Genomic DNA, 23,051 nt, shown 5'->3' with positions numbered 1-23,051 from the left:
GATTACTGAGCTCATGAAATTAATATTTATCCTGGCTACTTTATCTATTTCTAATGTCCTGAGTCTTCGTACCAAATTATACCCATTGTGAACCTTGATCACTAGGTACGTTTATAATCTGGATTGGAAGAGCACCCCACCTAGGCCCACTTCCACACCCTATCCCTGTGATCCCACCTAACCTTTTAGACATTAAGGAGCAATTTAGCATGGCCAATCCACCTATCCTGCACATCTTTGGACAGTGGGAGGAAACCAGAGCACCCGGAGGAAACCCATGCAGACATGGAGAGAATGTGCAAACTCCACAGTCATCCAAGGCTGGAATTGAACCTGGGACCCTGGTGCTGTGCTAACCACTGTGCCATTGTGCTGAAAATGGAAAACAAAAACAAAAATAGTTTCGATCCGATGCACCTGATAAAAGGTCACAGGCTGTTCTAGAGAGCTCCACCATTGAGTGTATCTTGTTTTGCCCCCTTTCCTCTACAGAATTTATATTAATCAATTTATTATGTGATAGTGTCATGGATCTTATCCCTCATCGTAGGAATATTTTAGTTGGAATTGGCCCTCCTTTTCCTAAGGTTAATTTGCAGCTGCCGGCATAACTTTTTAATTTCTCACTAAAGATGCAGCACCGTTTTGTAATACTGCAACCTACACACAGTCATCCTGGCACATTCCAGCCTCCTCCCTTTACAGACATGGAGTCTGTTTCTAAATAGGCAGGTAACATCTAGCTCCATCCATGGGCGGCACGGTAGCACAGTGGGTAGCACTGTTGCTTCACAGCTCCAGGGTCCCAGGTTTGATTCCTGGCTTGGGTGACTGTGCGGAGTGTGCACGTTCTCCCTGTGACTGGGTGGGTTTCCTCCCGGTGCTCCGGTTTCCTCCCACAAGTCATGAAAACATGCTGTTAGGTGAATTGGACATTCTGAATTCTCCCTCAGTGTACCCGAACAGGTGCCGGAATGTGGCAACTAGGGGCTTTTCACAAACCCCATATCCTATTCATTACCAAGAATTACCTTTGCATGCTTGGCTTACCTGCTAGGCCAGTTAAACTCTCAACAATGATTTACTGTATTCGCGTTCTATTTATCTCAAGACCTCTTTGATTTGCTCTCCAATTTGTCCAAAACTTCAGACTAAGTGCAACTTAGCCCATCAGCCAACCTCTATTTGTTCCCTGGTCCACAATTCTATGAATTCAAATTGTCACTCTGCTTTATAAATCCTACCCTGACCTCGTTCCATTTTAACCTCCCAGTACGGCAGCTTGCAGCATCGCTTTTCTCTGGAAACACCTTTCCCGGAGTACTTCTCCCGTCCCCTCTGCCTCTTCTTCCATCATTTCACCACTAGGGCCTTTACTACGTCGAAGGGCGGACGTGTAATTAAACCAGTGTTCATGCAAATCTGAAGAAAACATTGGGGCAGGTTTCTAGCCACAGGGATGAGATTTTGCCGCTGGGTCCATCTTTATTCACAGAATGTAACGGAAAAGAGAACATTCAGAATGTAACAATGTTACTGCAATGAAACTGGCCACAAACTAACTGCTGAGCAGATCTGTTTTAGAACAGAAAGACTGGGCCAGAGGCAACATAATCACGACTTTTCCCTATTTTAGTTGTTTTTTGAAAGACGGTTTCAGCTATAAATCATGTCGAAATGTCTGGGAGAGTTTGTGCTGCTCGTGATTGTGTCCTGATCTAGGACTGTGACCTGAATCGATGTTTAAATAAAACCCAAAATATTCCCCCCTACACCAGCCCCGAACACTCTCACCGTGTTATGAACGTGCAGATGTGGAAGTGCCGATTGTACAGGGCTCTCATTCACTGCGTCGCAACCTTGTGGGTCGTTCAGTGGAGCGGTTTTCCCGGTTTGCCGAGCTGAATGAAGTTTGGCTCCGGGTTGCTCGCGGCCGGGGAGGGGGGAGGGGAGGGGAGGGAGGGGGGGTGCTGTCACTGCCACAGCCAATGGGCGGGGGGCTGTCACTGCCACGGCCAATGGGCGGGGGGGCTGTCACTGCCACGGCCAATGGGCGGAGCTGCAGGCTGCGCTCAGGCAAATGGACGAGGCGTTCATCCAATACCGAGACGCGGGGCTATCTTTCAGGCTGAAAGCTGCTCAAAGCACGGCGGTCGCTTCGAGCTGAGGAAGGACGCCAAAGTTTGATTTCTTGTCGGAAGTTTCTTGCAGGGCCACCTCGGAAGGAGCGACCAAGGTGGAGAAACGCCGAGCGGTCTGCACCCCCCCCCCATTACTGAAATCTGCTGGCTTTGCTCTAAGTCTCTTGAGGAATCCCTGCCTGTAACACATCACATGCAAACTGTAAACTCCAAACATGACGTTACCAGGTATTTTTTTTAAACTTCATTCAGTCTCAATGACATTTATTGAAATGCAATTGAATATGTCTGTTTCCTGACAGCTTGATGGCAAATCGTTGCTAAACCCGTTAGGATTGAGTTTGACATGTTGCTTCAACAGTTTGTTACATTCTTGCTGATGTTGGGCGGGCTGCTCCTATGTCTTTCTGTCATTGCCCTTCGCACCAGTGCTCAGCTGCACTCCAGTTTGGATCATATGACTTGCCTGAGACTGGGGACTGCCTACAGTCTGGAATTAGCTGGGCTTCACTGTCAGCCACGTTTTCAAACCGTGATTGAATTCGTTCCCAATGTATTTCCAGTTATTGGCTGATTGCATCTGGGTCGGGGGAATGCTCTTATTTAGCTATTTATCCGGCACTAGCTACGTTTTGACTGGGAAAGCCAGGCTCGGAAGTAATTCAGGATGTACTTATCTCAAAGTGGAACTTCAGCAAACTGTTTCAATGTTCATTTTCAAACTCGGTCCATGCACTCCGCCCGTCATCCTTGTGCTGTGGCACCGCGTTTAGTGTTAATCATCAGTTGTTTGCTGTGACGGCTCACAAATGTTTGTTTTGACGCCTCACTTAACACAGGAACTCAAAAAGGAAAGTCAAGAGAAGGGGTAGAATAGTGACACTAATCGAGAGAAGCAACTGCCATGTGCATGCAGGGTGTAGTATGGAGCAACGGAAGTAAATATGCCAGGGATGACCACCAGTCGTCATGTGGACCAATATATTCAAATTTTCTCATGGGGAAGCATTCTATTTTATCACTTATTAAAGTTGATTTGTCTTGACCATACTTGCTTTGGGTAATATTGCTAATTATATTTTTGTTTCACTCCTCCTACCAACCCCTCCATTCAGTCCCCTGGAAACTAAGGTCATAATAATCTTCATTCCAAATCCCTGGTGAATTGAATTCCGCAGCAAGTAATTTTCATCCTTTACGCTTGTCCTTGCTGACATACATTGGCCCCATGTTAATATTCTTCTCATGTTGTTCCCACTCATAGAATTCCTACAGAGCAGAAGGAGGCCATTTGGCCCATCAAGCCTGCACCGACCTTTTGAATGAGCGCTCAACCTATTTCCCCTTCCACCCTATCGCCGTAACATAGAACATACAGTGCAGAAGGAGGCCATTCGGCCCACCGAGTCTGCACTGACCCACTTTAAGATCTCACTTCCACCCTATCCCCGTAGCCCAATCGCCCCTCCTAACCTTTTTGGACACTAAGGGCAATTTGTCATGGCCAATCCACCTAACCTGCACGTCTTTGGACTGTGGGAGGAAACCGAAGCACCCGGAGGAAACCCATGCAGACACGGGGAGAACATGCAGACTCTGCACAGACAGTGACCCAGGGGGGAATCAAACCTGGACCCTGGCGCTGTGATGCCACAGTGCTAACCATTGTGGTACTGTGCTGCCCACAACCTAATCTGCTCATCCCTAGACACTAAGGGACAATTGATCAATCCACCTAACAGGCATATCTTTGGACCGTGGAAGGAAACCGGAGCACCTGGAGGAAACCCACGCAGACACGGAGAGAATGTACAAACTCCACACAGACAGAGACCCAAGGCCGGAATTGAACCCGGGTCACTGGTCCCTGGCGCTGAGGCAGCAGTGCCGCTGTGTCCCCCCATTATCAGTTTTACAACTCTCATCCTCATTTTCAAATCCCTCCAACTCCTGGCTTCTCCCTATCTCTGTAATCTCCTTCAGCCCCACACACCTTTGAAATCTCTGCACTCCTCCAATTCTGGCCTCTTGAACATCCTTGATTTTAACTGCTCTGCCTTTGGTGGTTGTGTCTTCAGCTGCCATGGGCCCGAAGTTCTGGAATTCCCTCCCTAAGCCTCTCAGCCTTGCTTTTCTCCTGTGACACTAGTCAAAACCTCCCTCTGACCAAACGTTTGGTCATCCACCTGAATGTCTCCTATATGGCTCAGTGTCAAATGGTGTTTGATAATGCTGCTGTAAGCACCTTGGGACATTTTATGTTAAAGGTGCTACATAAGCCATTGTAGTAGCAATAATTATAGATCTGTTGCCACGATCTTGCCCCTGCGGTAGAGAACAACTGCCGACATCAACGCCATTGTTTTAGTCACTGTAACCCTCAAGTTATGCTAACCTAGTTATGCTGACATAGTTCTAGATGTTAGGAAGCAAGGTAAGCTGACCATAAGGAATGTGGGATCTGATTAGGGAGCAAAACTATTTTCCTAAGTATGAATGATGAAAATGAATTGGGCAGGAGGAGTGAATTAACCTGTAAGTTTCTGTTAGAGATTATTAATTTAAAAATGGAGGGTATTTCTTGAAATGAGAATTAATATGTAGAAACAAAAGTCACTGGGAGTGTTGGATATGATAGTTGTTTGTTGGGTAGTCCTGGGTATTATTCAATTGGATCTGCCTAATGGATAAATGTAGCATGCAATAACTCCATGTTTAATTCTAGTTTTATATTCCTTCAGCTGTTGATATTGTTTCAGTTGGAAACTAATTATCTTTTAACTAGTAGAGAGCCAAAAAACATTTGGGGTGAAATTAGTATCCTTATTGCAACAGTAAATCCCCATCTCATCCTGTTCTATCTTTCCGATGCCATTCCTCTCATTCCATACCCATCCTATTCCTTTCATATCATCCACATCCCATTCCCATCCCTTCTGTTCTTCTTATGCTGTCCTCATCCCATCCCCCCTCCCTTGCTATTCTATCTCCAAGGCTGCCTAGCCTCTGTCTTACGCTATCATTCTTCCTCTCTTGCTCCCCTCCATCCCTTCAATTGCTTCTCCCCATCTCTAGTAAGGGAGGCCAGGGAGCAACAGGGACTGGGGGTTTGGTAAGTGAGGTGTCAGGCTCCACCCTGCAAATCAAATAACTAACAACAAGGAAATACGGACAGACAGAAACAATATTATTTCAGGTTATATAGGGAGAAATATTAAACAAAATATGTAATATTTTTTCAAAATTATGAAGGGATCAAAAATGAATTGGTATGAATATTGGGTTTTAATATATAGATTTCAAATACCTGTATTGCAGCACCATTTAACATGCTGGGCTGGAGGCAAAGCTGATAAATTGGGCTTGGCAAAATTCAATAGTGTAACAAATCAACTTTTGGCCAAGACTTTGCTATTGAACAATAGCTGGGCGTAAACACTCATTTCCCAGGACTGGCAGGGAAACCCTTGCATGGGCTGTTGTATTGCTGGAATTTGTTTTTTCAAAGAGTCTTCCAGGCACATTTTTAACTATTGGAATAACTTTCTTAGTTATGATGAAACTGCCAGGTATTTTACACACTGAAAATTGTCAGGAATTTAATATCCTGGCCTGCATAGATTGGGTTTAAAATCTTTCTGGTGCTTAATCTGATAAATGCCCTTTGTTTCTTCAAGAGCAATTTGCACTTATGTAGATGCTTCTTGTGTTAAATGCTTTGCGTTTTTAGTATTTAACAAGGAAGAAACCTGGATGCTGAGCTAGAACAAAAGGTGACACCAGGTTGGGGGAGGAGAAAGATGGAAGGTATGGGGAAAAGGGAAGGCATTGTCAAGTGTGTTAAGATATGGAGGGGGCAGCAAGAAGACCCAACGGTGGAGAAAGATAGCAGTGCAGACCAAGCATTATTTTGGGAGGCTGCAGAATAAAGAGTGTGGGCGGGGATGTGACAATTTACCGGATATGTTTTTCAAAGGTTTAGCTTTGGGTCGGAATAGATGCTGGGTTAATGCCCCGCTGAATTTAGCCTGGTTGCTTTTAATATCATTTAAAAAAAACCCGAATTCAAATTTTCAAGCTGCCATGCCGGGATTGGAACTCGCTGGATTATTAGTTCAGGCCTCCTGCATTACTTGTCCACCAACATATTGAAAATTAAAATGCAAAATACCATTGTAAAATATTTCCCCTCAATAACATAAGGGACCATTATTTAGAGGATGGAAGTGTGGAATAAGAAGCAATCATTTGGACTGTTTGATGCATTTCACTTGATTTTTCTCTGTACAATATTATAAAGTGATAATGCCCTCTTTCCCACTCTACCTTCGTGCACTCCACCCCCTCCAAAAAAAAAAGCCATTTACCCTGGATTTTATCCTGAGGGTAACAAAGGAAAGTAGAGCACATTGATAAAACCTGAGTTTTAAAAAATGTGCGTCTTGAGATTTGTCATGACTTTCAAAACCATCTCACAGGTCCAGTATAAACTCATTTTTGTATAGTTTGCTGGTATTTGTCACCAGGCCAGAGTATAACAGTAAACTCCTTTGGATTATGTTCCCATAACTCTGTAATTTCAGATGGAAACCTTCATAAAGAGCTCACCCCTCCTATATTTGAAATGACTTTTACAAGTTTATATGTAACTACATAATTTATGAAACCTGTCGTGTGCTGATCTTCAAATAATGCCACAAGATCCTTTTACGCGGACATGAAAAGTTTCATAGGACCTGCGTTTAATGTTTTATCTCCATTTCCAAAAGTGACCGGAGCATGAACTCATAATCTGCTCGCTCGCTCTGGAGTGAAGTGTTGTACTATTAACCAATCCAACTGACACAGGTGGAGCCAGCATGTTCTTGAAGATTGAGCCTATTTGTTTGCACTTGGTCCCTAAGGGCTTAATTGGGATGGGTAGGGGTGGGGGGGGGGGTCTCTGATGTTTCTTTGTCTGGGGGTCAGTTATTTGATTTCAAATTGAGTACGATTTAATTCCCTGTCCTATGTCTGGTCTCTCTTCTGCGAGTTGTGTGTGTATACCAATTGTGTGCAATGGAGTTTATGATGCTAATTATTGTGTTATGCTCTGGGTCTGAATGCTGTGTGTGTGGGAAGGAAATGATTTACAGATCCATTATAACGGTCTAGAAATTATGACGTCTGATTTTGCAGGTTCATAATTTCTATAACAGAGACTGGTAAAGCAATTCCAGACTGACTGCCCTTAGTATCCTATAACCATGAAATGAAGGTATAAGGGGAGGATAAAACATAACAAAATGCTTTTTTGAATTAACCATGTATGATTACACAGTTATGCTAAAAACTGCAATTTTACATTTCTAATCAACATATCTTTAAAGGATGCTCACTCGTTCCCAAAACTACATTCCTCTCTTGAGGCTGTGGAGATAGTTGAACATTTGTGTGAGAAACTGCTTGAAATTATTTAGTCACAAGTTTTCCTGGAATTGCGTGTGCAAAGATCTAAGTCAATACTGTCATGCCAGTACTATCATGATTCGATAAGTACTATATTTTTATGGAGTTTCATTTTAAAAAGGCAATGTCAAGATGGCTTCTGTGGACTACCAGGTGTTTTTGTGGATTGAATTTGCCTTCTCTCTCAAGAGGACAAGGATGTCTTTGATTGTGACTCCCTATTGGTTAGGTCAGGGTATCAGCAACACCTTCATTTTAAAACTGTAGATTTGCCTTTTAAAACACAAAAGACTTTGGCCAACTAAAACCACAGATGGGAGAAGAATCCGGCCTGCTGATGGAATTGTCAAAGTACTTTATTTTAACCATGACTTGACACTTCATGTCAGGTCACCTCTTGGTGGCCATCTTTGCTCTCAGCTAAAAAAATACCTCAGAAACTCAAGCTAACATCCAGACTTCCAGGAGAATTCCATCACAGAGTGCTGCAAAAAAGCCATCAGACCACCATAGTAGGCTAAGCAGCCAAGTAACTACCTGTCATATCTAATAGAATCCGTACAGTGCAGACGGAGGCCATTCGGCCCATAGAGTCTGAGTCTCCACCGACCCCCCCGAATGAGCACTCTTCCCGGGTCCACTCCACCCCCCCCCCCTCCCCCCCCAACCCTATCCCCGTAACCCTGTAACCTAACCTGCACATCCCTGGACACTAGAGGACATTTTAGTTTGACCAATCCACCTAACCTGCACATCTTTGGACTGTGGGTGGAAACTAGAGCACCTAGAGGAAACCCATGCAGACACGGGGAGAATATGCAACCCAAGGCCGAAATCGAACATTGGCCCTTGGCGCTGTGAGGCAGCAGTGCTAACCATTGCCATCACATATTGGAAGTGACAGAATGACTTTCTCCTCTTGCCTGTTTCACCTGAGAAATCCACACCAGGGCATATCAACAAGAATCTTTGCAGCTACTGAGAAATCTCTAACTTCTTGGGACCTTCACTCCAACCAATGCACCAACTCAACAGAGAAACATCAGACCTGCAACAATATCGAGACTGTGTTAAATTCTATTTTTATAATGAATGTTTTATCTTGATCTGTATCTATTTGTGTCTTTGTGACAGTTTGTATGAGTGAAGTGAGTGCAATATCACGTTTTTGTTAACCTCTGGGATCAAGTGTGTGCAGAAGGAAATTACCTTTTGTCATTTTTTAATACACAAAAACTTGCTTCTGGGTTATTAAAATTGAGTTAGTCACTCCAAGGATAAGAAAATGTATCGACCCGCGTACAAACCTCTTGATCACCGGTAAATAGAAGGAAACACTAAAATGTGTCTCTGACAACATAATGATTGATACACTATTGGGTCACTCTGGTTGATACAGGATCTTGCTTACAACTAGAGTCAGAAGATTTTTACAGCATGGAAAGAGGCTCTTTGGCCCATCGTGTCTGTGCCGGCCATCAAGCACCTACCTACTCTAATCCCATTTTCCAGAACTTGGGCTGCAGCCTTGTATGAGAGACACTCACAAGTGGAATTTTAAGTTATCTGAGAATATTTGGATTTTAAAAATAGCATTTCAGCTTAGACAATTTCAATCTCTTTAAATCTTTAGAGTTCTATAACTTTTTCCATGTCTTTTAAAGTAAGCACTGAAAGAGTAATACTTAGATTGACAAAGAGAATTTTCTCCCGAGGATTTGAGCAAATGTTGCCCTGTGCAGCAAATGTCTCAAATAAGCTTCCCTGCTGTGTTTCAAGCTGTTTGCTTACAATGGAAATGCTGCTTTTGGTTTTATCCTGCTTTTATTCTTGGGTGGGAGGGGGGGGGGGGGGGGGGGGGGGGAGGTGTATGAGTCATCTATGTACACAAGTTCAAGGAGGATGGAAGAGAGAAACTGCTACAGTTAATGACATATTGAGGCAATTTCAATCCGTGGTTTGAGATTAAGACCCAACTTTATATAAACATAAAAACGAGAAGCGATAGAGGCATGAACCCTCATACAGGAAAGTCATTGTTTTTGAATTAATAACCACTTAGCCTAAGACTGCTGACCCTGAATGGATTAAATCTAGCATTTCCTAAAATTCATTTATTAACTAAAATGGTTAGGGAGAGGAAAAGTAGAAAAATAAGCTTTGATTCATGCACCTGATACTATTTACTGATCCCTGCCCAAAGTGCCTGTGTGCATATACGGTTAAGATTGAGTTTCACTGTACTATTAATTGTCCCCTCCCCCCTCCAAATTCAATCGATATACAGGCTCATCAAGTTTGCTATCTCTGGTGAAATGTATTCATGGAGATTTCATCACATGACATTGACCTACTGCTTTCAAATGTTTTACACTGATTTGAATCAAAACTGAGTCAAGTAAAAGCTCAGAGCTGTATTAGGAATTCTTCAAGCCTTGAGCACCATAAATATTTGGGGCCCCTACACACTGACACACATCTTCCCCTTTTGGTCCCTTAAAACCCAAATATAGTACAATGCATGAAGAAGTAGGCCCCTGAAATATTAATAATAAAGCAAATCAGCAGCAATAAATGAACTGGGAAGATTGATTCCAGGCATGATTGAAGGCAGTTGTTGAAGTTGGACAAAGGTAGCAAGACTGAGAAGTTTTGGGAGAACCTAGATTTTAAAAAAGTTCATTGTTTCAAGTGAATTTCCACTGAATTTTGAACACAATTCTGCTAAATTATCTGGTCCATTTTTATTTTTGGTAAAAACACTTCCAGCACTGAAGCCTTGCTGTGCTCTACCTCCGTGGTCTATATTAACATCACCAGGTCAGGTACCAGCTCCTGAGCAACACCCCAAAGATTGCCACGTTTGACCTTCTACTTCTGCGTGCCCATGGAGCAGATTGGGTGGGAGTTGTACTGCTGCCCCCGCAGAAAGAACTTCCATGATCCTGAATTTGTGAAATCAAACAGAAAATGCTACAAATGCTCAGCAAGTCAGGCAGAACGAGTGGAGAGAGAGGAACAGAGTTAACATTGCAGGCCAATGATCTTACATCAGAACTGGAAGAAGTTAGAAACTTAACACTTTATAAGCAAGTATAGATCGAGAGAAAGAGGAATGGGGTGGGGTAGGGAAGTGGAGAAGCAAAGGTGCCTGTGATAGGGTGGAGGACGAAGTCATTAAATGACAAAATTAATGTTGTCAAAATAACTCCCAGGATACAGGAGCATCAGTTATCACCATTGCAATGGCTAGAGGCACAATGTGAGTTGCAAGTTCTATTTCACTACTTTCTTCTGAATTGCCCTAACACTGCCTGGGGAGGTTAACTTTGCATTCCTCGAGACCGAGGACAATCTGGGAGCGCTGATTCCCTGAGGCTCACGTGTAGTAAACTGCTGTTTGAGCGAAGTATGGGAGGGTACTGCCACAATTTGGGACTGAACCCATAAAGAGGGAGGAGACCTTAAGGAAAAATGATTGAGCGGAGGAAATTGGTGGGAGGGACTTTCTATTTGATGACTAGTTTATTTAATTAGGCAAACTGCATTTGCAAACTCTCAATGGAATGACACCACATCTGTCTTCAGCCTGATTGTATTTACTGCACTGACATAATAAAAAGGTGCAGCAACTGGTAGGAACAATCAGGGATTACTGAAACAGCCTGTGGGAAAACACTTGTGACTTTAAAATGGGCAACTCAATGATTAATCATGTTATATTGGTTCTTCAATGAATGAAGCAGTGTTCTTGCAGTAAACTGAAATGAGGAAGCAAACATTTCTGCTTTGCCAGATTTATAAAAGAAAATTAAGGTTTGTACTTGAACATGATTCACATAAAGATCTTTTAAAGGTTATTTGAGATCAGTAATTTCTGGTTACCAATGGGTCTGTTCTGATCACAAACACTCAAACAGGCTGCTGTCATTATTTTCTTGGCTATGCATGCTGCATATTGAAGGAGTCTGGTAGAAAATACAAGCAGCTTAAGTATGTTATCAAGGTGATCGAGTTGCAATCTTTTGATCTGATCAATAAACCCCCTCTTCCTCCACGCAGGCATAAATTCAGACTAGGATTCTCCATCGTCATCTCTCATTCCTTATTCATTTGACATCTTAAGAGGCTGCTGTTATTACCTGTTGCTATAGTAACAGTTTAGGTTATTCAATGTGATTTCCTTTAATGAGTTGTTGTGCTCAATGATGTGACCATCAATTCACAAGACACGAGATTGGAAGTGAACAGTGGTTTTAATAGTCTTACAACGGAGCCTGCCTGCGACGAGATGACTAGGCAGCAGGCTCACAACCGCAGATCTTTATACTTCCAGTTAGTGGGAGGAGCAATCGGCGGAACCATGGGCGGAGCCAAGAGTGGAGCCCAGTATAAACTCCTCATCTCCCCCTATGGGCAGAGCTGCGCAACTGTTCATATACCGAGCTTACAAGAACACAACACATACAATATAAGGGGCAGCACGGTAGCATGGTGGTTAGCATAAATGCTTCACAGCTCCAGGGTCCCAGGTTCGATTCCTGGCTGGGTCACTGTCTGTGTGGAGTCTGCACGTCCTCCCCATGTGTGCGTGGGTTTCCTCCGGGTGCTCCGGTTTCCTCCCACAGTCCAAAGATGTGCGGGTTAGGTGGATTGGCCATGAAAAATTGCCCATAGTGTCCTAAAAAGTAAGGTTAAGGGGGGGGGGGTTGTTGGGTTACGGGTATAGGGTGGATACGTGGGTTTGAGTAGGGTGATCATGGCTCGGCACAACATCGAGGGCCGAAGGGCCTGTTCTGTGCTGTACTGTTCTATGTTCTAACACAGTGTGAATTACTAGGAATGTGATTCACCACATTCACCCCCTGTAAAAAATCAAGTCCAGCGGGGGTGATTGGTCTACAAATTACAAATTGAGTCAGTCCGGTAGTCGCGTCGTCCTCTGAGATCTACGAAGCACCGGGGTTGCAGCCTCTTCTGGTGGCTGGGTGGTGGCGGTCGGCGAGGGTACCATGGCGGACTCCGGGGATGATTCGGTCAGAGCTTCGTATCCGACCGGTTCGACTGGTGACGGGGAGCGCCGGAAACCCAAAGGCGCAGGGGCGCGGAGCACGGGCAGTGAACCTGCAGGCGTGAGGGCGCCGGGCGCGGGGGGTTGGGTGGGGTATAGTGTGAGGGGTCCCTCGGTAGTAGTAGTGTTGGAGTTGGATCCTGCAGGCGCCAGGTCCCGGAGGGAAACAGTGTCCTGACGGCCGTCAGGGTATTTGATGAACGCGTATTGGGGGTTTGAGTGGAGTAGAAGCACTCTCTCCATGAGTGGGTCAGTTTTGTGGGTCCGGACGTGCTTCCAGAGGAGAACCGGGCCCGGTGTCTTCAACCATGCTGGGAGCGAAAACCCCGTGGTAGTGCCCCTGGAAAAAACAAATAGCCGCTCGTGAGGGGTCTGATTGGTGGCCGTACATAGGAGGGACCTAATAGCGTGGAGCGCGTCGGGGAGGACCGCCTGCCAATGGGAGGTCGGGAGCTTCCTGGACCGGAGGGTCAGTAGGACAGTCTTCCAGACCATCACGCTCTCCCTCTCCACCTGCCCGTTCCCCCTGGGGTTATAGCTGGTAGTCCTGCTCGAGGCAATGCCCTTATGGAGCAGGTAATGACGCAGTTCATCACTCATAAAGGACGAACCCCTGTCGCTGTGTACATAGCTGGTGAAACCAAACAGGGTGAAGATGCTGTGCAGGGCCCTAATGACTGTGTGGGAGGTCATATCGGGGCACGGGATAGCAAAGGGGAAGCGGGAGAACTCGTCTATTACGTTTAGGAAGTACACATTCTGATTGGTCGAGGGGTGTGGCCCATTGAAATTGATGCTCAGGCGTTCAAAGGGCCGGAAGGCCTTTACCAGGTGGGCCCTGTCTGGTCTATAGAAGTGCGGTTTGCACTCCATGCAGATCGGGCAATCCCTGGTGATGGCTTTTACCTCCTCGGTGGAGAAAGGCAGATTTCGGGCTTTGAGGTAGTGGGCGAGCTGGGTGACCCCCCGGGTGGCAGAGGTCATTGTGGATAGCTTTCAGGCGGTCGTCTTGCGCGCTGGCGCACGTGCCACGGGACAGGGCATCTGGGGGCTCGTTAAGCTTCCCCAGTCGGTACATAATATCGTTCTTGTAGGTGGAGAGTTCGATCCTCCACTGTAGGATCTTATCGTTTTTAATTTTGCCCCTTTGTGAGTTGTCAAACATAAAGGCAACCGATCTTTGGTCGGTGATGAGGGTGAACCTCCTACCTGCGAGGTAGTGCCTCCAGTGACGTATAGCTTCCACGATGGCTTGTGCTTCCTTTTCGACCGAGGAGTGTCAAAGTTCCGAAGTGGAGAGGGTCCGGGAGAAAAAGGCGACTGGTCTCCCTGCCTGATTTAGTGTGGCTGCAAGAGCGACCTCTGAGGCATCGTTCTCTACCTGAAAAGGGACGGATTCATCCACCGCCCGCATGGCCGCTTTGGCGATGTCCTCCTTGATGCAGGTGAAGGCCTGACGATCCTCATCTGAGAGAGCAAAGAGTGTGGCCTTAAATAGTGGGCGGGCTTTGTCCGCATACTGAGGGACCCACTGGGCATAATGTGAGAAAAACCCCAGGCACCTCTTGAGGGTCCTGGGACAATGAGGAAGAGGGAGTTGTAAGAGGGGGCGCATACGGTCTGGGTCGGGGCCCAGGACTCCGTTTTCCTAGACATAGCCGAGGATGGCTAGCCTGGTCGTGCGGAAAATGCATTTCTCCGTGTTTTACGTGAGGTTGAGTTTCTGGGCAGTCTGGAGAAATCGATGGAGGTTAGTGTCGTGGACCTGCTGGCCATAGCCGCAGATGGTGATGTTATCCAAGTACGGAAACGTGGCCCGCAGCCCGTACTGGTCCACCATTCGGTCCATTGCTCATTGGAACACCGAAACCCCATTCGTGACACCAAAGGGAACCCGGAGGAAGTGGAAGAGGTGCCCGTCGGTCTCAAACGGCGTGTAGTGGCGGTCCTCCAGGCGGATTGGGAGCTGGTGGTATGCAGACTTCAGATCCACCGTGGAGAAGACGCGATAGTGGGCAATCTGATTCACCATGTCTGCAATCCTGGGGAGGGGGTACGCATCGAGGAGCGTGAACCGATTAATGGTTTGGCTATAGTCCACTACCATTCGGAATTTTTCCCCGGTCTTGGCGACCACCACCTGAGCTCTCCAGGGGCTATTACTGGCCTCTATGACCCCCTCACGTAGAAGCTTATGGACCACGGTTCTGATAAACACCCTGTCCTGCAGGCTGTACCGCCTGCTGCGAGTGGCTACGGGTTTGCAGCCCGGCGTGAGATTGGCAAAAAGCGGAGGGGAGTCGATTTTTAGTGTAGCGAGGCTGCAAATAGTGAGTGGGGGCAAGGGCCCGCCGAAGCTGAGTGTAAGGCTTTTCGGGTTGCACTGCAAATCGAGTCCCAGTAGGATTGGGGCGCAGAGTTCGGGGAGTACGTATAGCCGGAAGTTCGAGTAGCTAGTGCCCTGGATCATTAGGGTCGCGACGGTGCGCCCTTGGAGGTGAACAGAGTGAGAGCCCGAAGCGAGGGAGATAGTTTGCCGTGCAGGGAAGATAGGGAGCGAACAGCGTCTTACCAGATCTGGGTGTACGAAGCTCTCGGTGCTCCCGGAGTCAAAGAGGCGCGGTGTCTTGTACCCGTTGAATTGAACGGTCATCATTGAGTTGCGGAGGACTCGACTGGTCCAACGTAACCATGCTGAGTTGCGGGTAGTCGGCGGCTCGATCAGCTGTGCTGGAGTGGCCCCGTAATGACTGCTCTCTGAGTTCGTAATCTTCGAGATGAGTCTTTGAGTTTGAAGAGGACGGATCCCAAGATGGCTGCCCCCGTGGATCGCACGTGGCGGGCGGCGAAGAAGATGGCGCCCAAGATGGCGGCCCCCATGAGTCGCACATGGCTGGCCGCGTGGAGGGGGTTTGCCAAGATGGCGGCCCCCATGAGTCGCACGTGTCGGTTGGGGGCGGAGTCGGAGTACAGGTTTCCTAAGACTATTAAATTGATGTGACCATCAATTTACAAGACACGAGATTGGAAGTGAACAGTGGTTTTAATAGTCTTACAACTGAGCCTGCCTGCGATGAGATGAACTGGCAGCAGGCTCACAACCGCAGATCTTTATACTTCCAGTTAGTGGGAGGAGCCATGGGTGGAACCATGGGCGGAGCCAAGGGTGGAGCCCAGTACAAACTCCTCATCTCCCCCTATGGGCAGAGCCGCGCAACTGCTCGTATACCGAGCTTACAAGAACACAGCACATACCAGATAACACAGTGTGAATTACTAGGAATGTGATTGACCACACTCAATAACACTGAGCTTTTAATACTATGGGCAGAATTTCATCCCCCCCCCCCCCCCCCCCCCCCCCCCCCCCAAACCAGGCATGCTTTTGATAGGTGGCATGCAAAAATGTTGGGTGGGCAAGCCAGTCCAAATTCAGGCCTGACAAAGATCTTAGGTGGCCAATTAATGGGAGGTGGGAAGGAAGTGGGCACATTCTTTAGGTTGGGGTGGGGGGTGGGGGGGGGGGGGTGCACTGCCCCACATGTGTTCAGCCGGCAGCTCCCCTTAAAATTGTAACCTTCTTTGTGCCTCCCTGCCTGAACTCCAAAACCCGCTCTCCCACCCACTTTGTGCCACCCCCCTGCTCTCCCAGGGTGCCCAATCCCTTCTCACCAAAAAATTGCCCTTTTCTGGGATCTATGCTATCTTCTTCATGGGACTGCTGACAGTCTCAGCAACGGCCACTGCCCACTTCTGACACTGCCGGAACTGCAAGAGCTGCCAGCCATTCAAATTGTCCAACAACTCTCGAGGGTTGTATTTCCTTCCACTGAAGGGCGGACACCCCACTCTGTTTGTTAAGGGTGCCAGCAGCGTAATATCACTCAGGGTGGCCACTTTTTAATAAAAATAACAACCAACTTTTCTAACTGGGGTAGGGGAGATGTGAACAAACCCCCCCCCCAGTAAAATTCAGCCCACACTGAACAGATGAAAAGTAAGTAACAAAAAAAATAGTGATTTCATGTTCTTTCCAGCTTTAACTATTTAAATGTCCAATTTCCAATAATATTGACATTTGTGGGTCTTGGGTTTTAAAACTGCGCCCCACAGAGGGGAGAGGGTTCTTCTTCATATTAATTTTTCTAGTTTCTAATTATTTTAACGATAAAAAGCCCCATTGCTCTCCCTACTGAGTTTACTTCAATGAGCAGCCAGACTCTCTCAAAGCAGGAAGGTTACTGGATAAACTTAGCAAACCATCCATCGAGATTCCTCACCCTGCTCTGATCACGTTAAATAGCTAACATTTTTGAAATTATCCAGGTTTACTTTATCTCTTAGTCTTCTCCAAAATAGGCTGATTTAATGAAGTTGGAGTTCTCCACCAACATGAGATGATCCATAGAGTAACCTGCTTGACAAACCAATGAAACTCACCTATAGTTGGCATCCCTCACCCCAGTGAGTCCAGCATTGTTATCCCAAGATTTGGCAGGCCACCCATCTTTATTTTGAAATATACAAAAGATGGTCATTTTATATCGTTGGGAAGGCTTCTTGCCTAATCAAAATAACTGATCTTCCTAACTATCATAACTTTAAAGACCAAATTCTAGTTCAGTTCTGTGCATGGAATTTACCGATCCACAGAACGCCTATTTGTAAACCTTCAAGGCCGCACAATTATTAAAGAGGCTGAAATGTACTCCTACATTTATCTAAATTAGTTATTGGCTGCTACCTTTCTAGTGACTTCCTTAGGCAATTCTTTGTAAAGATAATTTCTCAGCCACTCAAACAGATTTGATTATGGCACAGCGTAAAGTAGAAATTCCATGGCAGCGCTCCCATTAGTTGCTGTGAAACTTCCTGAGTACAGCCTAAACAAAGAAGTCCCCCACACTGACTCAAACACTAAAATGTTACAGAAACAAAATCATTAATTGCATAGCTTGTTCAGGAATTGTTAAGTTTTTGGAACTAAGTATCATGTGTATATGTACGTTTGGGGTGGTGGTGGGGATCGTGAGAAAGAGGGGAGGAGGTGTATGCAAACGTTCCATTTCCTTACATAGGAAAAGAACAATACATTCATATCATACGACTGCTCCTTCCATAGGTGTGTGTACCAGACAAAAAACTGAACTCGCTATGTGGAAATAACTGGATAAATTCCTGTGCTCAAAGCATTAGCCTTTTCTAAAATATTATTTCCCTAAATTGCAACCAGCACCATCAAAGGTAGTCATAATCGTACCTGTTTGTAAGAACAGACAGTAATGAAATTGAGGATGATATTTAAAGTTATTGTGCAACTGGCTGAAAACCAGTGAGAGCAACCAGAGAGTGTAGGGTTAAAGAAAGGGTTGGATTTCCTTTTCTATGTGACAGGTAACATTTTCAGAGTTCCTTAAATGCTTGTGCACAACAATTTATTTTGACCTACTTCATTCCAATTAAAGTCTTTGCCAGTGAATGTAATTCCTCATGTGGTCAGAATTTTCATGAATGGTATTTGTTAATGGTGAACGCATTCTCAGAAATGTAACAACTGCTTATCAGCATTTTGCTCGCCAATTAGCAATGTGATCTAGCCCGGAAAGTGTTGTTTTTGAGGGTCAGAAAGAGGCTGACTCAAAAATGCTAGTATCTTGACTCTTATAACGGTCTTACAACAGTCTTATTACAGTCAAACCTGGCAGAGAGGAAGATGGTTGTGGTGGTTGGAGGTCAATCATCTCATTTCCAGGACATCACTGCAGGAGTTCCTCAGGGTAGTAGACCCAACCATCTTCAGCTGCTTCATCAATGACCTCCCTTCTATCATAAGGTCAGAAGTGGGGATGTTTGCGGATGACTGGACAATGTTTGTGACCCCTCACATAATGAAGCCGTCCATGTTTAAATGCAAGAAGATCTGGACAATATCCAGGCTTGCGCTGACAAGTGGCAAGTTACATTCGTGCCACACAAGTGCCAGATAATGACCATATCTGACAAGAGAGGATCTAATGTTGGTCGTTCTGGGTGAGTGTGCTTAACACTCGCTTTGGCTCTGTTTCTCGTTCTAAGCTCTGGAGTCGCCAGGTGCCGTAAAGACACCGCCACAAGTTTCACGGTGAAGTTCAAAGCAATAAAGCTGTACACCAATTAGTAAGTCCAAAACAATTAGAGTTTATTATAACACAATTATAATAACACTCATGCACACGCTAAAGATTAAACTTACTTCTACCACTAAACAACTAATACTTAGCTAAGAAGGAACTGCGAGGTCAGGGAACACGGTCTTTGCTCTGTTCTGGTCTGCAGGCTTCGGATCGCTATCAGTTGGCAAGGGTGTCAGTAATGCCGGTTTCAGGTAGCGGTCGTCGTTTAGGCACTTACTTGTTGGTGGCTGCTGCTCAACGGCTGATGTAGAAGACAGGGGTCTGGAGGCTGGAGCCGGAGGCCGGAGACAGGAGACTGAACCATGTGTGGGACCTTTCTTTTATAGGTCCCAGGGGGTCCGCGCCCCTTTGGGCGGACTCCCTTACCTGCTTGGGATCGATTGGGCCTCTTCCCAATCGATATGTTTTGAACCCCCCAATCATAGGGCCATTCCTTGGTTGCTGGGGCGGTTCTTAGGACTTATTGTCCTGGGCTTCTCTGGCGCCACTGGGTCTGGTCTCCTATAGAATGTATCAATTGATACTTAATTTGTGTCCATTGTATCTGGGACTTGCCCGGTATCACCTCATTAGTATGCTAACGACTTCTCTTTCACAGCGCTGCCTGGTCTCTGCAGCAGTCAGAAACCGGTTTCTGCAGTTGTCCCAATACATAATTGCTCTGCAAGCTGTTTGCTCTTTAACATGTCCGTTTTCCCTGCACTCTTTGCAGTCTTCCATTTTATGTTCGTTAGTGGCCATCTCAGGTGGCTACCCTAACCACCACCCCATGACATTCAATGGCATTACTGTCGCTGAATCCCCCACAATCAACAGCCTGGGTGCTACCATTGATTAGAAACTGAACTGGACTAGCCATATTAATACTGTGGCTACCAGGGCAGGTCCAATGCTAGGAACCCTACGGCGAATAACTCATCTCCTGACCTGTCAAAGCCTGTCCACCATCTAGAAGGCACAAGTCAGGAGTGTAATGGAACACTCCACTTGCCTGGATGAGTGCAGCTCCAACAACACTCCAGAAGCTTGACACCATCTAAGACAAAGCAGCCCGCTTGATTGCTCCCCCTTCCACAAACATTCAAACCCTCCACGACCAACGAACAGTGGCAGCCATGTGTAGCATCTACAAGATGCACTCCAGTAACTCATTAAGATTCCTTAGACAGCAACTTCCAAATCCACAACCACTATCATCAAGAAGGACAAGAGCAGCAGAATGCTGGGAACTCCACCACTTGGAGGTTCCCGTTCAAGTCACTACCGCCCTGACTTGGAAAATATAGCCGTTCCTTCACTGTGGCTGGGTCAAAAGCCTGGATTTCCCTCCCTAACAGCACTATGGGTGTGCCTACATCTATTTTTTAATAAACAATTTTATTGAGGTATTTTTGGCATAATAAACAGAAACATTATACCGTAGTGTACAAAAAGCAAATAAGACATAATGCAAGCATCGGCTCCTCTCTCGCAAGAACCTGCCGAAGGAACCCCCTACTCCATGCTCCCCTAACCCCCCTCCCCCCACTGATGATTAATTCTCCGCGAAGAAGTCAACGAATGGCTGCCACCTCCGGGCGAACCCTGACAGCAATATTCTCAAGGCGAACTTCATTTTCTCCAGCCCGATAAAGCTCGCCATGTCCAAAAACCATACTTCAGACTTCAGGGGATTTGAGTCCCTCCATGCCAACAGTATTCGTCTTAAGGAAGCAAGCCTTGGGATTGAAGCCCCTCTCCAGAGACTTGACCAAATCTTAGCTGATAATTAGGTGAACAACTGAGGGAACACTGCATTGTTAGACTCAAATCCCATCCACTCTCTGAAATCACCCATCTCACTTTTTTAATGAAGAACATGGCATCCTCGTTAATCTTCATTCCTCAATCACTATCACAAAAACAGATTAGATGGTTTATTGCTCTAACTTCTCTGTTGGATTTTGCTGTGCATGGAAGCAGCTGCTGCATTAGCTCCACATTACAACAGAGACTTCACCTCTGAAAGGTATTTTATTTGCCGGAGTTTTATAGCCTTTCATGCTGGCAGGATCTTCTGGTCCAACCGACAGCGCACCCCTGTCACAGATTTCCCAGCCAATGACGGACCAATGACGGGCTGCCTCTGCCACGGCAAGACAGGCGGTGGGTTACATGGAAAGTCCTGCTCGGTGGCTTTGAGAGTTTTGAGATGGGAAAGTTGGAAAGGCAGTGAGGTGGATTCCCCGTCGGAGGATCCTCCGTTTCGCCGGCAGTCCACTCATGCCTGTGGATTTCCCAATGGCGTGGGGGTGCTCACAATGGGAAACCCCATTGGCCGGCTGCCGGGACAGAGAATCCTGCTGCTGGCAGGGTGCACGCTGCACCAGAAAGCGGGGGCGGCGGGACGGAGAATCCCACCAAATATGTAAGGCAACATGTTCTTTCTTTTAAATAATCTAGACTTTAGGTTGGTGTGGTGAATTACTATGCTGTCATTTACCTCTCATAAGAACATAAGAACTAGGAGCAGGAGTAGGCCATCTGGCCCCTCGAGCCTGCTCCGCCATTCAATTAGATCATGGCTGATCTTTTGTGGACTCAGCTCCACTTTCCGGCCCGAACACCATAACCCTTAATCCCTTTATTCTTCAAAAACTATCTATCTTTACCTTAAAAACATGTAATGAAGGAGCCTCAACTGCTTCACTGGGCAAGGAATTCCATAGATTCACAACCCTTTGGGTGAAGAAGTTCCTCCTAAACTCAGTCCTAAATCTACTTCCCCTTATTTTGAGGCTATGTCCCCTAGTTCTGCTGTCACCCGCCAGTGGAAACAACCTGCCCGCATCTATCCTATCTATTCCCTTCATAATTTTAAATGTTTCTATAAGATCCCCCCTCATCCTTCTAAATTCCAACGAGTACAGTCCCAGTCTACTCAACCTCTCCTCATAATCCAACCCCTTCAGCTCTGGGATTAACCTAGTGAATCTCCTCTGCACACCCTCCAGCGCCAGTACGTCCTTTCTCAAGTAAGGAGACCAAAACTGAACACAATACTCCAGGTGTGGCCGCACTAACACTTTATACAATTGCAACATAACCTCCCTAGTCTTAAACTCCATCCCTCTAGCAATGAAGGACAAAATTCCATTTGCCTTCTTAATCACCTGTTGCACTTGTAAACCAACCTTCTGTGACTCATGCACTAGCACACCCAAGTCTCTCTGAACAGCGGCATGCTTTAATATTTTATCGTTTAAATAATAGTCCCGTTTGCTGTTATTCCTACCAAAATGGATAACCTCACATTTGTCAACATTGTATTCCATCTGCCAGACCCGAGCCCATTCACTTAACCTATCCAAATCCCTCTGCAGACTTCCAGTATCCTCTGCACTTTTCGCTTTACCACTCATCTTAGTGTCATCTGCAAACTTGGACACATTGCCCTTGGTCTCCAACTCCAAATCATCTATGTAAATTGTGAACAATTGTGGGCCCAACACGGATCCCTGAGGGACACCACTAGCTACTGATTGCCAACCAGAGAAACACCCATTTATCCCAACTCTTTGCTTTCTATTAATTAACCAATCCTCTATCCATGCTACTACTTTACCCTTAATGCCATGCATCTTTATCTTATGCAGCAAGCTTTTGTGTGACACCTTGTCAAAGGCTTTCTGGAAATCCAGATATACCACATCCATCGGCTCCCCGTTATCTACTGCAATGGTAATGTCCTCAAAAAATTCCACTAAATTAGTTAGGCATGACCTGCCTTTTACAAACCCATGCTGCGTCTGCCCAATGGGACAATTTCTATCCAGATGCCTCGCAATTTCTTCCTTGATGATAGATTCCAGCATCTTCCCTACTACCGAAGTTAAGCTCACTGGCCTATAATTTCCTGCTTTCTGCCTACCTCCTTTTTTAAACAGTGGCGTCACGTTTGCTAATTTCCAATCCACCGGGACCACCCCAGAGTCTAGTGAATTTTGGTAAATTACCACTAGTGCATCTGCAATTTCCCTAGCCATCTCTTTTAGCACTCTGGGGTGCATTCCATCAGGGCCAGGAGACTTGTCTACCTTTAGCCCCATTAGCTTGCCCATCACTCCCTCCTTAGTGATAACAAGACTCTCAAGGTCCTCACCTGTCATAGCCTCATTTCTATCAGTCACTGGCATGTTATTTGTGTCTTCCACTGTGAAGACCGACCCAAAAAACCTG

The 23,051-nt window shown here is 46.0% G+C and overlaps 1 protein-coding gene across 1 annotated transcript in view; it reads left to right on the top strand.

Annotated features, from left to right (window-relative positions):
• The first annotated feature begins 2,284 nt into the window (after positions 1-2,284).
• arhgef3 (Rho guanine nucleotide exchange factor (GEF) 3) overlaps positions 2,285-23,051 on the top strand; it is a 402,557-nt gene continuing 381,790 nt past the window's right edge. Inside the window, exon 1 of the mRNA XM_038812815.1 lies at positions 2,285-2,369. Within this exon, the coding sequence (XP_038668743.1) occupies positions 2,335-2,369 (35 nt within the window). The 5' untranslated portion in view covers positions 2,285-2,334. The remainder of the gene's footprint in view (positions 2,370-23,051) is intronic.

This window comes from Scyliorhinus canicula, chromosome 11 (genome assembly GCF_902713615.1).
Source record: "Scyliorhinus canicula chromosome 11, sScyCan1.1, whole genome shotgun sequence".
NCBI classification, from domain to species: domain Eukaryota; kingdom Metazoa; phylum Chordata; class Chondrichthyes; order Carcharhiniformes; family Scyliorhinidae; genus Scyliorhinus; species Scyliorhinus canicula.
The sequence above is the reverse complement of the archived record's forward strand: the minus strand, read 5'-3'. Positions and strand labels throughout refer to the sequence as shown.